Here is a 16,948-nt window from a genome sequence, read left to right as displayed (position 1 = left end):
TTATCCTTTCCCCTTCCTCCTGATGAAGGAATGGAGACTCACCTGGGGCACAAAAGCACTTAGTGACAGGAGTCCCAGTGCCCAGCCCAGCCCTCTGTCATAACCCCAGTGAGGCCCTGCCCCTCAGGAACTGAGATTCCTCCAAGTTGCCAGGTCCCTGTTCCTCTAAGAGGACACTTCTACACCTTGAACTAGAGAAGATCCAAAATGGCTGATGAATATTTGATTTTTTTTTTGAAGTGTTATGTTAACATGAGGTCGTCTCTGAGGAGCTAGCTCATGGATTATCACCTTCCTGAGCCTCCACTTCGGTTTGGGGCAGGGGGAAGGGGGGTGGACATCACCCTCATTTTAAGTCCCTTTCTCTGGGGAGTCAGACCACCACCACCACCAATCACCCCCCAATTGAAATCCCAGCACTACCACTTACTAGCCAGGTGACCTTAGGCAAGTGACTATATCTCTGTGCCTCAGCTTCCTCATCAGTAAAATGGGATAATCATAGTATCTACATTTACTATTTACTATGAGGATCAATTAAGGTAACGCTTAGAAGGGGTTTAAGAGCAGTACTCGGCAGGCAGAAAAGTGCTCCTAAGGGTTAGTTTACTAAAAGTGTCTTCAAGTCTCCTCCACCAAAAACGCAAGGGAAAAGCCACCTCCCCACACTCATACCACCACCTCAAGCTCAGCCTTCTTCCCCTTCTTGTCCCTGAAACATCAGCTATGCTTGACCCCCTTCAGGGTCATGTGACATGCCGACCCCCTTCCCTTCTGGCCTCTCCCTCTCCCTGACCCTCCTTCTGAGCCCATGCAGTCAGCACCTGCCTAGGCCTCCCTCAACCCCAGGCCCTGCCCCCATGGGCTTCTTTTCTTTTCAGTCTCTCCTCCTTGGGTCTCAACATCAGGTTCTCAGAGCTTCTCCCTCCCTGAGCCTCCCACCCTGAGGGCTGTGCCCTCAGCTCCTCCCCACCTCCCATCTCCCAGGAGATGCCCGCGCCATGCCTCCAACTGCTGTGCTCCTTCCACTCAGCAACAGGGGTCCCCAACAGGGCCCCAAAAGGGCCAGCACTGGCCTTTCTAGATTCCTCCTCTGCTCCAGCGTCAGTCTTTCAGTGTCTCCAACGGGAAGCTACTGAAACATTCTGAAGTCACTGTGTTTAGACTGCATCATAGTTTCCCCCTCCCAGAGTCAGTTTCTTTAGTGGCATCACCACTGTCCCAACCCAAGCTTTGGAATCATCCGGATTTTCCTCCTTGCTTGCTAGCTTTCCTGTCTATAAAGTTCTGCTTGTATTACCACTGCAAACTGTCTGGCACCTAACTTTTCAAAATTGGAACACTAAACTGACTTCCTAAATGGAGATCATAAAACAGGTAATTCTCACAGACGCTTTCATTTGCTGTGTAAACAGAAGGGGGGCGCAAAATAAAGGGCCTTCTCTGAGTCTACTCAAAATTTCACAAGGGGCCCAGCAGTCCGCTCTGATGAACACAAGGTCTCATCTAATCCTTATGAGGCAGGTCAAGACCTTATTTTATAGATGAGGGAACTTCAAGGTAAAGGATGAGAGGAGTAACAGAACTGGGTCGTGTCTGACTTTCTTCTTCCTTTCTCCTATACTCCAAGCTGAAATGACAGCAACTGATGGTCTGGTGGAACCTAAGACGGTCTTCAGTATCAGGGAAATTAAAAATACATACAGACTCAGAGAGAGAGAGAGAGAGAGAGAGAGAGAGAATGTGTGTGTGGCCCTGGGGTATGTTTTGAATTATTGAGGGTACCCCCGCCCAGACACACCAATATTGAGGAACCTCATCTAGATACAGAAGCAACTCCCACAGGAACGTCATGTGCCCTTTCCCTACCTTTTAGTGCTAGAATTAAGTGGGGACCGGGACACAGCCTTACCTGAAAGCACAATTCTCAGTTTCACGCTTCCTTGCTAAAAGAAAAAGGATTCCCACGTAGGCATGGTTGGCTGAAACCCTTTTTGGAAATGGGCTATCAAAGCTCAGGCATCGATTCAGCTATGTAAAACTCCCATCCATTAGAATCTAGCACATGTGGAAATGATTAATGTGCAACTGCTGTGTGTCATCTGGGCCATCAGCAACCATGAAAGCCACAGCAAACGCCGACATAAATACAGGAAAATCCTGAAACCGTTTAGGCCAACTACACTTTTCCAGAAGATGAAATTACCATTACTTTTCCCATTAAAACAGTAAAGCTGGGTAGAATAAGCACAGCTCTAAGGCACTAGTTGGGAGGAACTTTCTGACTCATGGTACCACTCTGAGGGGGAGGGGAATGGAGGAAGCTAAACTGAGCAGCTTTGTGTGCAGACCAGCTAAGTGTTTAAAATATATGAGGTATTTCTGTACAGTAAGTCCCGAAGTGGGCAAAGTCTTCTCCGTTTTGCAGGTGAGGAAGGTGATAGCAAAAGAGCAAGTCACTTTTTCTTCTTGCCCCAGTTCTCAAACAATAAACTGGCAACAGCACTCACTATTAACCAACTTTCCAGAAAGGACCACAGAAAAATAAAAAACGAAATAGTACTTCTCCCTCTAAAACTAGAGACAAAACCCTTTCTCAATCTCTAGACCAATGAAGCCTTTGACGAGGAATGTAAGTAATTCATACAAGTGGCAGTGGCCACCTTCTCTCCTTAACTCCCTCACTTGAAATCGGGAAAAACAACTCAAAGTCACAGTTTTTGAATGCAGGTCACAATAACAAGTAATCCGCCGCCGTTGGCTTCTAATAAAAGGCAGAGGAGCCTCTGTAAGACTGAGTTTTTCCTTAGAGATGAGTGGTGGGAGAAAGTGGCCAATCTGCGGTTTGACTGCACGTGGGCGCAGGGCTGTAGCGAGGCCCGGACTGGACGTGAGCACCCAGCCAAGGGGCCCTACGTGCCTCGGGTCCCCGGGGGAACAAAGGAAAGATGCAGGAGGGAAAGAGGCACTTTCTCAGCATCAAAGGCCCCTATGCCTGCTCCCATCCAAATACTCCTTCCTTTGCAGGACTGCTGGAAACTCTTTCGGGGATCTGTCCCACGTGCTTTCAAATTCAGAAGTCTCACGGTTTCGCCCGGTTCTCCGGAGAGGGGGCAGGCATGGGACGCGAGGGAGGTGGCGGGCTCCCGGGCGCGCCCGCAAACCCAGGCTCCCCTGCTGGCCTGCAGGGCCCGGGGCGGCACGCCCGCCGCGCACCAGGCCGGGGGCCAGAACTGGCAGTCCCCGAACAGGGGCAACAGGGGCACCCGCCGTCCCCCGAGCTGCTTTACCGAACCCTCCCCACCGTGCGCTTCCCATTTCACAGACAAGACCACCAAGGCTAAGGGAAGGCAGGGAGCTCGCCAGGCCAGGCCATCGGGTCCCGGCTGCCGGGGGCCCTATGGACGGCAGGGAGGGCGGTGACCGAGACCCCTAGGGGGTTGCCCCTCCCGGGGGTGGTCTCGCCCCTGACATCTCGGGCCGCCCACTATCTCGTTCCCTGGCGGCAACAGGTGCGCGGCTCGCGGCGCCCTGGCGCCGATTCCGGGGAAAGTTTCCCTGGCCGCGGCGCGCTGTTTACAGTCTCGTTTTGCAGCGCGGGGGCCCGGAGCGTTCAGGCCAGCCCAGCCATTGAAACCCGACACGTGGGGTGGGGCCCGCGCGGCAGACCGCGAGGGAAGCGGGCAGGCTCCGGGCCTGCCTGGCCCCAGCTCCCCTTACCTGCAGTACTGCCCGCGGCCTCCGCCTCCATGCTCCCGCTCTCTGGGCGCCCCGCCCCGCCCCGCCCCTCTGCCCCGCCCCGCCCCGGCCCCCTCCTCCAGGAACGCCCCCGCACCAGCACCGCGGCTGCCCAGCCCGCGCCCCGGTGTTTTCCCTGCCCCCCTACCCCCGCCACCAGCGCCAGGCCACCGCCCTGCGGTCGTCGCTAGCGACCCCTGCTCCCTGTAGACAGTTTCCAAAGCGAGCTCACCACTTCCGATGAGTAGTGAGTAGTTAGTATTTCTCTTATTACTCCTGTTGGAAGAGAAACCATTCGCAGCCCCACGCCCTCGCCAGCGCCCCTCGGCCTGGCACCCCACTCTCTACGCCCCTTCCCACTTCCTTCTATGATTTCTGTTTCTATGGGCAAGAATCGCTTGTATAATCCCTTTCCGAAAACGTATACAGTTGAAAACTAGCTCAAAGACAATGAATGGCCCCCATAATGCAGGGCCCCCAGTAATCTATTCTGCCCATTTTTTCAGTCTTTTCCGTTTTTTTCCTAACAACTGTAAAGTGCTTTTTCTGATAACTAATACCTTTTTAAAATTAAATGTTCAAGCTTTTACTCACTTGAAGTGGCAAAATTCAATGAGAAGCAATTGTTTCTCTACTATTTCTTTTTGGCCTGTTTCAAGGTGTTTTTTACAGGGGAGGGGGGAGCAGGGGTAGTTTTAAAATGCCAATGTCCTTGGAACCCAAAGGCCTGTCAGCTGGCACCTACCCTCTTTGGTTGGCAGCTCTGAAGTTTGCCCTTCTGGACCGGCTCCCTCAGAGCTGCATCCTCAGCCCTTCTGATCCTCTGCCCCCAGGATGGGTGTAGAATTCATTTGCCTGCTCTCTCCCTGTACCCCAGGAAACAGTGGCTCAGGGGAGCCTCTCAGCTACTCCCCACCATGCAACCTCACCTTTGAAGCAACCCACCTGAGGAAGACCAGGACACCCCCAAGCAGAGGAAGAAAAATGGTCCCAGTTTCACTTCCATGGCACATTGCTGCGGTATTTACTGTGTCCGGAGCTGGAGGCTCCCCTTAGAGCTGAAACAGGAGGGAAGCGGGCAGGGCACAGCATTTGAAAGAATGACATAGCCTGAGGACATGACATAAACTGATTAGAACCAAATGGGCCCAAGATGGCAGCCAGGTCCACTTCCACCAGAACCTGAGGCTCAGTATACACTCACTGTAACACATCTGCAAGCTAAATGACACATCCACAGGTGCCATGACAGTTCCAAGGCCTACCATGGAGTGTGTTTGCCTATGGAGTGTGTTTCTCTCTGCCTATGGAGTGTGTTTCCCTCTAAATAAGTCCACTTCTTACCTATCACTTTGTCTCTCACTGAATTCTTTCCACGATGAGACATTAAGAACCTGAGCTTCATTAAGTACTGAAACCAGGGGTGTGATCTCAGTTGGAAGACCATGGGTTTCGGCCGGGTTCGAGTCCTGGCCACGTGGGTTCAAGTTCCAATCTGAGGTGCATGTTTTCAGAGCCACCCTTAGTCATCTCTTGGAAGTGTGAGATTTCATTTTCTACAGTGATAAAAACACAGAGGTCCTTGGGTAATAGCATTCCAGACACTTAACTCCTCCAAACACCTTATTTTCATTCAACACATATTTGTTAGCTTCCTACTATGTGCCCTATATGTTCTAGATTCTAGGGATTCAGCAGTGAACAAAATGGACAAAACCTTGCCTTCATGGAGGTTACTTTCTGGGCAGGAGTGGGCAGGAGATAAAGAGAACATAATAGTATGTTAAATAACAGCTAAGGAAAAAAATAAAACAGAGAAACGGGATGGGAGGAGGCTTTTATAATTTTAAATAAAGTGTTAATTGTAAGCCTTGTTGAAAGGATGACATTTGAGGAAAAACATGAAGAAAATGAAAAGGCTAAACATGTGGGAAGGGAAAATGGCCAAGGCTACAGCAAGTACAAAGGCCCTGAGGTGGAAGGAAATCTCTTTTTTGGCCCCTGTGCCTTTTTGGAGCCCCTGATAATCGAGGGTGCTACTTAAGCTGTTGGCACATAGGGCTAAAGATTTATTCATCTCTGCTCCAAAACATAATTGTTCAAAGGCCTTGATACATTTTTTTAAAATTACTCACACGGTACATGAATACATGTTCCTTTTAAAAAAAGAAAGAGACAGCAATATACTGAAAAGTTCCTTGCTTCTCAGCTGCTTATTCAATTCCTGTCCCAAAGTCAGAACTTAGTCAAATACTTCCTCTTTTCCTTTATAGTTTCTGAGCTTTCTTTCTTACTTGGGTAGGCTGAAACCACCCCCAAATTAGAAATAAACCCTTCTACTTTTGCTTTCAGTGTTTATACTGTTCTGGTCTTTAGATTTGGAGTTAAATCCAACTAGATGGACTTCCCTGGGGGTCCAGTGGTTAAGACTCTTCGTTTCCATTGAAGGGGGTGTGGGCTTGATCCCTGGCCGGGGAACAAAAATCCCACACACCACATGGCGTGGCCAACAAATAAAAATAAATCCAAATAGAATTTATTTATGTATACTGCATAAGGAATAGATCTCACTATAGCCAATTATCCCCACACCATCAAATGGTCCATTCTTTCCTCCATTAATTTGAGTTACATCCTTAACGATATTTTAAATCCTTATATACATTATGGCTCTTGTTTTATTGCCCTATTCCTACAATACCACACTATTTGAATTACCACAGCTTCATCATATATTTGGAAATATAGGAGGACATACCACCCTCATCAAATATTGGAACCAACTAATTAAGGATATTGAGGTTTCACTGAGATTGTTTCTAGTTTTAAACATTAATTTGCAGAATATTAACATCTTTAAAGTTTTGAGTCCCCTCCCATCAAAGAACATAGCACACCTTGGTTTAGTCAGGTCTTTTCTTTTTTCTTTTTTTTTTAAACATCTTTATTGGGGTATAATTGCTTTACAATATTGTGTTAGTTTCTGCTGTATAACAAAGTGTATCAGCTATATGCACACATATATCCCCATATCCCCTCCGTCTTGCACCACCCTCCCATCCTCCCTATCCCACCCCTCTAGGTGGTCACAAAGCACCGAGCTGATCTCCTTGTGCTATGCAGCTGCCTCCCACTAGCTATCTATTTTACATTTGGTAGTGTATATTTGTCAGTGCTACTCTCTCACTTCGTCCCAGCTTACCCTTCCCCCTGCCACCATGTCCTCAATTCCATTTTGTACATCTGCATCTTTATTCCTATTCTAACCCTAGGTTCATCACAACCATTTTTTTCAGATTCCATATATATGTGTTAGCATACGGTATTTGTTTTCCTCTTTCTGAATTACTTCACTCTGTATGACAGACTCTAGGTCCATTCACCTCATTACAAATAACTCAATTTCATTTCTTTTTATGGCTGAGTAAATATTCCATTGCATATATGTGCCATCTCTTCTTTATCCATTCATCTGTCGATGGACATTTAGGCTGTGTCCATGTCCTGGCTATTGTAAATAGAGCTGCAATGAACATTGTGGTACATGTCTCTTTTTGAATTATGGTTCTGTCAGGGTATATGAACAGTAGTAGGATTGCTGGGTCATATGGTAGTTCTATTTTTAGTTTTTTAAGGAACCTCCATACTGTTCTCCATAGTGGCTGTATCAGTTTACATTCCCACCACAGCACAAGAGGGTTCCCTTTTCTCCACACCCTCTCCAGCATTTATTGTTTGTAGTTTTTTTTTTTTTCAGGGTGTCCACCTTTTATTTTATTTTATTTTTTTAACATCTTTATTGGAGTATAATTGCTTTACAATGGTGTGTTAGTTTCTGTTTTATAGCATAGTGAATCAGCTATACATATACATATATCCCCATATCTCCTCCCTCCAGAGTCTCTCTCCCACCCTCCCTTACCCCACCCATCTAGGTGGTCACAAAGCACTGAGGTGATCTCCCTGTGCTATGCGGCTGCTTCCCACTAGCTATCTATTTTACATGTGGTAGTGTATGTATGTTCATGCCACTCTCTCACTTCATCCCAACTTACCCTTCCCACTCCCCATGTCCTCAAGTCCATTCTCTACGTCTGCATATTTATTCCTGTCTGCCCCTAGGTTTTTCAGAACCATTTTTTTTTTTAGATTGCATATATATGTGTCAGCATACGGTATTTGTTTTTCTTTTTCTGACTTATTTCACTCTGTATGACAGAATCTATGTCCATCCACCTCACTACAAATAACTCAATTTCGTTTCTTTTTATGGCTGAGTAATATTCCATTGTATATATGTGCCACATCTTTTCTTTCTTTTTTTTTTTTTTAATGGCTGCATTGGGTCTTCGCTGCTGCATGTGGGCTTTCTCTAATTGCAGCAAGTGGGGGCTACTCTTTGTTGTGGTACGCAGGCTTCTCATTGCAGTGGCTTTTCTTGTTGTGGAGCACGGGCGCTAGGTGTGCGGGCTTCAGTAGTTGTAGCTTGTGGGCTCTAGAGCGCAGGCTCAGGAGTTGTGGTGCATGGGCTTAGTTGCTCCGCGGCATGTGGTATCTTCCCAGACCAGGGCTCGAACCTGTGTTCCCTGCATTGGCAGATGGATTCTTAACCATTATGCCACATCTTCTTTATCCATTCATCTGTCGATGGACACTTTACAGATTTTTTTTATGATGGCCACACTGACCAGTGTGAGGTGATACCTCATTGTGGTTTTGATTTGCATTTCTCTAATGATTAGTGATGTTGAGCATCCTTTCATGTGTTTGTTGGCAATCTGTATATCTTCTTTGGAGAAATGTCTATTTAGGTCTTCCACCCATTTTTGGATGGGGTTGTTGGTTTTTTTTGATATTGAGCTGCATGAGCTGCTTGTATATTTTGGACATTAATCCTTTGTCCATTGTTTCATTTGCAGATATTTTCTCCCACTCTGAGGGTTGTCTTTTCGTCTTGTTTATAGTTTCCTTTGCTGTGCAAAAGCTTTTAAGTTTCATTAGTTCCCATTTCTTTATTTTTGTTTTTATTTCCATTTGTCTAGGAGGTGGGTCAAAAAGGATCTTGCTGTGATTTATGTCACAGAGTGTTCTGCCTATGTTTTCCTCTAAGAGTTTGATAGTGTCTGGCCTTACATTTAGGTCTTTAATCCATTTTGAGTTTATTTTTGTGTATGGTGTTAGCAGGTGTTCTAATTTCATTCTTTTACATGTAGCTGTCTAGTTTTCCCAGCACCACTTATTGAAGAAGCTGTCTTTTCTCCATTGTATATTCTTGCCTCCTTCATCAAAGATAAGGTGACCATATATGCATGGGTTTATCTCTGGGCTTTCTATCCTGTTCCATTGATCTATATTTCTGTTTTTGTGCCAGTACCATACTGCCTAGATTACTGTAGCTTTGTAATATCGTCTGAAGTCTGGGAGCCTGATTCCTCCTGCTCTGTTTTTCTTTCTCAAGATTGCTTTGGCTCTTCGGGGTCTTCTGTGTTTCCATACAAATTGTGCAATTTTTTGTTCTAATTCTGTGAAAAATTCTACTGGTAATTTGATAGGCATTGCATTGAATCTGTAGATTGCTTTGGGTAGTAGAGTCATTTTCACAATGTTGATTCTTCCAATCCAAGAACATGGTATATCTCTCCATCTGTTTGTATCATCTTTAATTTCTTTCATCAGTGTCTTATAGTTTTCTGCATTCAGGTCTTTTGTCTCCTTAGGTAGGTTTATTCCTATTTATTTTATTCTTTTTCTTGCAATGGTAAATAGGAATGTTCCCTCAATTTATCTTTCAGATTATTCATCATTACTGTATAGGAATGCAAGAGATTTCTGTGCATCAATTTTGTAACCTGCAACTATACCAAAATCATTGATTAGTTCTAGTAGTTTTCTGGTAGCATCTTTAGGATTCTCTATGTACAGTATCATGTCACCTGCAAACAGTGACAATTTTACTTCTTTTCTGATTTGGATTCCTTTTATTTCTTTTTCTTCTCTGATTGCCATGGCTTAAAACTTGCAAAACTATGTTGAATAATAGTAGTGAGAGTGGGCCACCTTGCCTTGTTCCTGATCTTAGTGGAAATGTTTCAGTTTTTCATCATTGAGAATGATGTTGGCTGTGGGTTTGTCATATATGGCCTTTATTATGTTGAAGTAGGTCCCCTCTAAGCCCACTTTCTGGAGAGTTTTTATCATAAATGGGTGTTGAATTTTGTCACAAGCTTTTTCTGCATCTATTGAGATGATCATATGGTTTTTATCCTTTGGTTTATTAATATGGTGTATCACATTGATTGATTTGCATATATTGAAGAATCTTCGCATTCCTGGGATAAACCCCACTTGATCATGGTGTATGATCCTTTTAATGTACTGTTGGATTCTGTTTGCTAGTATTTTGTTGAGGATTTTTGCATCTATGTTCATCAGTGATATTGTCCTGTAGTTTTCTTTTTTTTTTTTTTTTTTTTGCGGTACGCGGGCCTCTCACTGTTGTGGCCTCTCCCGTTGCGGAGCACAGGCTCCGGACGCGCAGGCTCAGCGGCCATGGCTCATGGGGCCAGCTGCTCCGTGGCATGTGGGATCTTCCCAGACCGGGGCACGAACCCGTGTCCCCTGCATCGGCAGGCGGACTCTCAACCACTGCGCCACCAGGGAAGCCCGTAGTTTTCTTTTTTTGTGATATCTTTATCTGGTTTTGGTATCAGGGTGATCGTGGTCTCGTAGAATGAGTTTGGGAGTATTCCTCCCTCTCTATATTTTGGAAGAGTTTGAGAAGGATAGGTGTTAGCTCTTCTCTAAATGTTTGATAGAATTCAACTGTGAAGCCATCTGGTCCTGGGTTTTTGTTTGTTGGAAGATTTTTAATCACAGTCTCAATTTCAGTGCTTGTGATTGTTCTGTTTATATTTTCCATTTCTCCCTGGTTCAGTCTTGGAAGGTTGTACTTTTCTAAGAATTTGTCCATTTCTTCCAGGTTGTCCATTTTATTGGCATATAGTTGCCTGTAGTAGTCTCTCATGATCCTCTGTGTTTCTGCAGTGTCAGCTGTTACTTCTCCTTTTTTCATTTCTAATTCTGTTGATTTGAGTCTTCTCCTTTTTTTTCTTGATGAGTCTGGCTAATGGTTTATCAATTTGTTTATCATCTCAAAGAACCAGCTCTTAGTTTTATTGATCTTTGCTTGTTTCCTTCATTTTTTTTCATTTATTTCTGATCTGATCTTTGCGATTTCCTTCTTTCTGCTAACTTTGGGGTTTTTTTAATTCTTCATTCTCTAATTGCTTTACGTGTAAGGTTAAGTTGTTTATTTGAGAGTTTTCTTGTTTCTTGAGGTAGGATTGTATTGCTATAAACTTCCTTCTTAGAACAGCTTTTGCTGCATCCCATAGGTTTTGGGTCATTGTGTTTTCATTGTCATTTGTTTCTAGGTATTTTTTGATTTCATCTTTGATTTCTTCAGTTCTCTCCTGATTATTTAGTAGCGTATTGTTTAGCCTCCATGTATTTGTGTTTTTTACAGTTTTTTTCCTGTAATTGATATCTAGTTGCATAGCGCTGTGGTCAGAAAAGATACTTGATACAATTTCAATTTTCTTAAATTTACCGAGGCTTGACCCAAGACATGATCTATCCTGGAGAATGTTCCATGAGCACTTGAGAAGAAAGTGTATTCTGTTGTTTTTGGATGGAATGTTCTATAAATATCATTTAAGTCTGTATTCTGTTGTTTTTGGATGGAATATCCTATAAATATCAATTAAGTCCATCTTGCTTAATGTATCATTTAAACCTTGTGTTTCCTTATTTATTTTCATTTGGATGATCTGTCCATTGGTGAAAGTGGGGTGTTAAAGTCCCCTACTACTTTTGTGTTACTGTCAATTTCCCCTTTTATGGTTGTTAGCATTTGCCTAATGTATTAAGGTGGTCCTATGTGGCCTGCATAAATATTTACAATTCTTATATCTTCTTCTTGGATTGATCCTTTGATCATTATGTAGTGTCCTTCTTTGGATCTTGTAATAGTCTTTATTATAAAGTCTAGTCTGATATGAGTATTCCTACTCCAGCTTTCTTTTGATTCCCATTTGCATGGAATATCTTTTTCCATCCCCTCACTTTTAGTCTGTATGTGTCCCTAGGTCTGAAGTGTGTCTCTTGTAGACAACATATATATTGGTCTTGTTTTTGTACCCATTCACCCAGTCTGTGTCTTTTGGTTGGAGCATTTAATCCATTTACATTTAAGGTAATTATCAATATTTATGTTCCTATTACCATTTTCTTAATTGTGGGTTTGTTTTTGTATGTTTTTTCCTTCTTTTGTGTTTCCTGACTAGAGAAGTTCCTTTAGCATCTGTTGTAAAGCTGGTTTGTTCGTGCTGAATTCTCTTATTGTTTGCTTGTCTGTAAAGGTTTTAATTTCTCTGTCGAATCTAAATGAGATCCTTGCTGGGTAGAGTAATCTTGGTTGTAGGTTTTTCCCTTTCATCACTTTATTTATTTATTTGTTTGTTTATTTAACATCTTTATTGGAGTATAATTGCTTTACAATGGTGTGTTATTTTCTGCTTTATAACAAAGTGAATCAGCTATTCTTTCATCACTTTAAATATGTCCTGCCACTCCCTCTGGCTTGTAGAGTTTCTGCTGAAAGATCAGCTGTTAACCTTACAGGGGTTTCCTTGTATGTTATTTGTTTCTTTTCCCTTGCCTGCTTTTAATACTTTTTACTTCGTATTTAATTTTTTATAGTTTGATTAATGTGTGTTTTGGCGTGTTTCTCCTTAGATTTATCCTGTATGAGACTCTCTGTGCTTCCTGGACTTGAGTGGCTATTTCCTTTCCCATGTTAGGGAAGTTTTTGACTATAATCTCTTCAAATATGTTCTCAGACCCTTTCTTTTTTTCTTCTTCTTCTGGGACCCCTATAATTCGAATGTTGGTGTGTTTAATGTTGTCCCAGAGGTCTCTGAGACTGTCCTCAATTCTTTTCATTCTTTTTTCTTTATTTTGTTCTGCAGTAATTATTTCCACTATTTTATCTTCCAGGTCACTTATCCATTCTTCTGCCTCTGTTATTCTGCTATTGATACCTTCTAGAGAATTTTTAATTTCATTTATTGTGTTGTTCATCATTGTTTGTTTGCTCTTTAGTTCCTCTAGGTTCTTGTTAAACGTTTCTTGTATTTTCTCCATTCTATTCCCAAGATTTTGGATCATCTTTACTATAATTACTCTGAATTCTTTTTCAGGTAGACTGCCTATTTCCTCTTCATTTGTTTGTTCTGGTGGGTTTTTACCTTGCTCCTTCATCTGCTGCATATTTCTCTGTCTTCTCATTTTAACTTACTTAGTGTGTTTGGGGTCTCCTTTCCGCATGCTTCAAGTTCGTAGTTCTTGTTATTTTTGGTGTCTGCCCCCGGTGGGTGAGGTTTTTTCAGTGGCTTGTGTAGGCTTCCTGGTAGTGGGGACGGGTGCCTGTGTTCTGGTGGGTGGGGCTGTATCTTGTTCTTCTGGTGGGCAAGTCCACTTCTGGTGGTGGGTTTTGGGGTGTCTGTGAACTTGATATGACTTTAGGCAGCTTCTCTGCTAATGGGTGTGGTTGTGCTCTTGTCTTGCTAGTTGTTTGGCAGGGGGTGTCCAGCACTGGTTCTTGCTGGCCGTTGGGTGGAGCTGGGTCTTAGTGTTGAGATAGAGATCTCTGGGAGAGCTCCCGCTGATTGATATTACATGGGGATGGGAGGTCTCTGGTGTCCAATGTCCTGGACTCAGCTCTCCCACCTCAGAGGCTGAGGCCTGACAGCCAGCCAGAGCACCAAGAACCCCTTTTAAGTAGAGATGAATTGGAGTCTTTCTTTGATAGTAGGTAGTCTTCCCTTGCAGTCTCATCAGTGCAGCTTTTTTTTCACTTTTCCTTCCTGCTTTGTCTAGTTTCATAGGGTGTAACATAGAGGCCTCTTACCTGGCACTTCAGACCAGAGTTCCTAGTGCAAAATGGCTGCACCTGGCACCTCAGGTCAGCAGATATGTGAGTTACTTTTATCTTTTTTATTTTGCCAAAGTTCTGCAGTTCTTACAAATGGATCTCATATATTCCTTGCTAGGTTTCTTCCTCTATATTTCTGATATTTGTCAGCTATTTTGAATGGCTCTTTCTTTTCTTCAATTACATTTACCTATCGGTTATTGCTGATATATAAGAAAACCGTTAGCTTGGGTCAATGCCAGTCTTACATTCAGCCACTTTTATGAGGTCCAGTAATTTCTAAAGTCAATTATCACAGAATTTCTAGGTAGACTATCAGATGGTCTGTAAGTCAGTTGTTGGATTTCTAAATCTTGCTCAAACTTACTCAGGCACATGGCACTCATTTTTGACACCAAAATTGCCCTTAACTCTAACAAGAAAAAATGAAAAATATTGTTTATATATATAAACTGGAAAATAGGGGTTTGGAGCATGTTTTCAGTATGGTCCTCCCTTCATTCCAGGAGGTTGTTAAGCACTCTGATGTGTCCTCCATCTGGTCTCATTTATCTACACAGGAATTTCCTCAGTGTTAAGAACACAACTGTTCTAGCCATTCCCAAGATATTTGTGAAATTCGAAAGAAAAATCCAGTATTTAAACAATAGGGCTAGCAAGCTACTGGATTTTAATAAATAAACCAATTCCTGTAGCTGCAGTTGTTACTTTTCAGTCAAGGAAATATAGTCCTTAGCGGGGAAAAAATCAAGACAGCAAAAGTCAAAGGGAAAAATACAAGACAGAAGAAAAATATAGGCAAAACTTTCTCCTATAAAATGTAAGGAAACTATTACCTATGATGTATCACAGCAGACTTCCAGAAATTTTAAAACACTAATTTTTCAAGCTATTAATTCATATTGCGTAGGTGAAGTTATAAAGACTTGTATCTTCTATATCGGTTTCCCATGGAATGCTAAAGATAATCCCAGCATTATTATATGGTCTCTCACATAGCAATTCCCTCATTGTTTTAAACCAGTTTTAAATGGTTGTTTCAGAATGTTATAAAAGTCTCAAATTTTTTATATTTAAATAAGTAAATGTCATAAGCATTTGAGAGCGAGGCTTTAGTAGGAAGATGAATATATGGCATGAATAAGGAATGAATATATGGCACCTGAAACCTCCAAAAAAATGCAGTACAGCTTCAGGATCCTTCCTTACCTGGGTGTTGGAGCCTAATCTCTCCTAGGACAACTAGCAATTACACATAGATGGGTGTTATTAATTGATAACTGCTTCAGTGAGCTAATTCCACAGTGGTAAAAATCATAAATACTATCATTTTGAACACAAAACTGTCTACCACATTTATTCAGAATGCTCTTCTAATTTAACACCAGGTGAACCTAATGAAAAAAAGGAAAGCAATGAGGTTTTTGATGGAACATTCTGAATTACTTAATCCTTGTTTTTATTTTAATTAAAATCTACTCATTTAATTGAAAATTTGTTCATGTATACCACAAGGTCACTTTATCACCAGCTCTATCATGTTCCATACCAGAGAAAAATTATATTCTAGTGCAGGGTTTGTCAAACTACAACCCACAGCCCCAACCCAGCCCACTGCCTATTTTTGTGCAGCCTGTGGACTAGAATAATTTTCACATGTGTAGATAGTTGAAAAAAAATTAGAAGAAGAATAATAGTTTATGACACATGGACATTCAAATTTCAGTGTCCATAGATAATTATTGTTACACTGCCACGCCTGCTTATTTGCATATTATCTATGGCTGCTGGAAAATCCACATGGCCCACAAAGCTTAAAATATTTACCATCTACTTCTTTACAGAAACTATGTATCCACCCCTGTTGGACTATTAAGCTGAAAAGGCAAAGTAATAGGAGAGGGTGATTCCCAAAGTCTACCTTAGAAGACTGACATTTTTGGAGAACTTGTTATTGCTTTGACAAGAGGCAGTTTGGCTAGGAGTTCTATGTTTTATGGTAGAGTAAGTAGCTGATTTGGAAGCAGTGATGTTTGACAGAGGAGTGTTGCTGTTGTTGTTATTATTATCATTTTAACCACCAGTACTTCTTGCTGATTTATATTCTCCACCTCCCAAGAGGAATTTGACCAGTTTGATTACATCTCATTTATGTGAAGTGTACAAAATATGTTGCAAGAATTGGTTGTGTCAAAGACAATAAACAAACTTTTTAATCCTTCTTCCTTAAGCAGGAAGTCACAACTTGCCAATAAGCAATTTAAAACAAACCCCACAACGTTATATGTTTGGTTTAAAACAAGAAATATTTTCGGCCTTGGGATACTGTCATCTTGGCAACCCCATTTGTCCTCCCTGGTGAGAACACGTGCACACTGCTGCTTGCTTTCCGGTTCAGTGAGAGAGGGTCACACCTTGCCCTCTTAATCCCAGAGTCAAATATGATTACAAATTTTTCCTCCCGGGAATCTAACTTGTAAGGAAGATCACTGTGCTTTTTGTTAAACAAGACATCTCTCTTTAGTTGCTCTATTTATTCTCAGGCTTACTATATTTCATCGGCCTAAAGATTATGTTTGACATCGGCAATTGTTAGAGACCATTTGTTTTTACAGTGGAAAAAGAAATAAAAGTGCAAATGTCAGACCTCAAAATCCATACTTCTCTGAATTGTTCTCATTTTCGAGAATGAGAACGTGTGTGTGTCTTTCCCCCAAGTGGGGAAAATGTCACTGTGGCTAAGTCGAAATAGTTTATGTCTCTCATTTTCTTTTTCATTAACTGCAAAATTAGAGGAAATTTTAGGACATAATAAGTGAATTATGGGAAAGTGAAAATTCTAGGACACATCCCAGTTGCAGTTAAAATAGGAATGGCTCATGTCAAATCCTGAAAAAATAAAAATGTAAAAATTGCAGCTTCATTATCAGAAAAGTAGCACTGTTAAAAACGGACAGTCTTAGCAGTTGAGGAGTCCGTTTTGAGGCCTGATAAGTTAACATTAGTAAACTAGTAAGTAACATTAGTAAACAAGTTAGATACCCAGACCTCGTTAGTTATGTTGATATCAGAACTTGACCTTAGCAGCAACCAACTTAACAAATGTGGGCATTTCTAGTGATCTAATATCCTCGTTTATAACTGTGATGAACAAGCAAAGCCCTCTTGATAGAAGGACTAGGTGAGTGACATGAACTAGGGGAGCCATTTACCAGA

General features: G+C 42.3%; 1 protein-coding gene across 1 annotated transcript in view; it reads right to left on the bottom strand.

Annotated features, from left to right (window-relative positions):
- LOC307050159 (protein FAM169B-like) overlaps positions 1 to 3,751 on the bottom strand; it is a gene marked incomplete at both ends in the record, with an annotated part of 84,467 nt that extends 80,716 nt beyond the window's left edge. The window contains 1 exon segment of the mRNA XM_079699986.1: positions 3,721 to 3,751. Within this exon segment, the coding sequence (XP_079556112.1) occupies positions 3,721 to 3,751 (31 nt within the window).
- Positions 3,752 to 16,948: the final 13,197 nt, after the last annotated feature.

This window comes from Hyperoodon ampullatus (assembly GCF_949752795.1).
Source record: "Hyperoodon ampullatus genome assembly, chromosome: 3".
Lineage (NCBI taxonomy): Eukaryota > Metazoa > Chordata > Mammalia > Artiodactyla > Ziphiidae > Hyperoodon > Hyperoodon ampullatus.
This window is presented reverse-complemented; position numbering and strand designations above follow the sequence as displayed.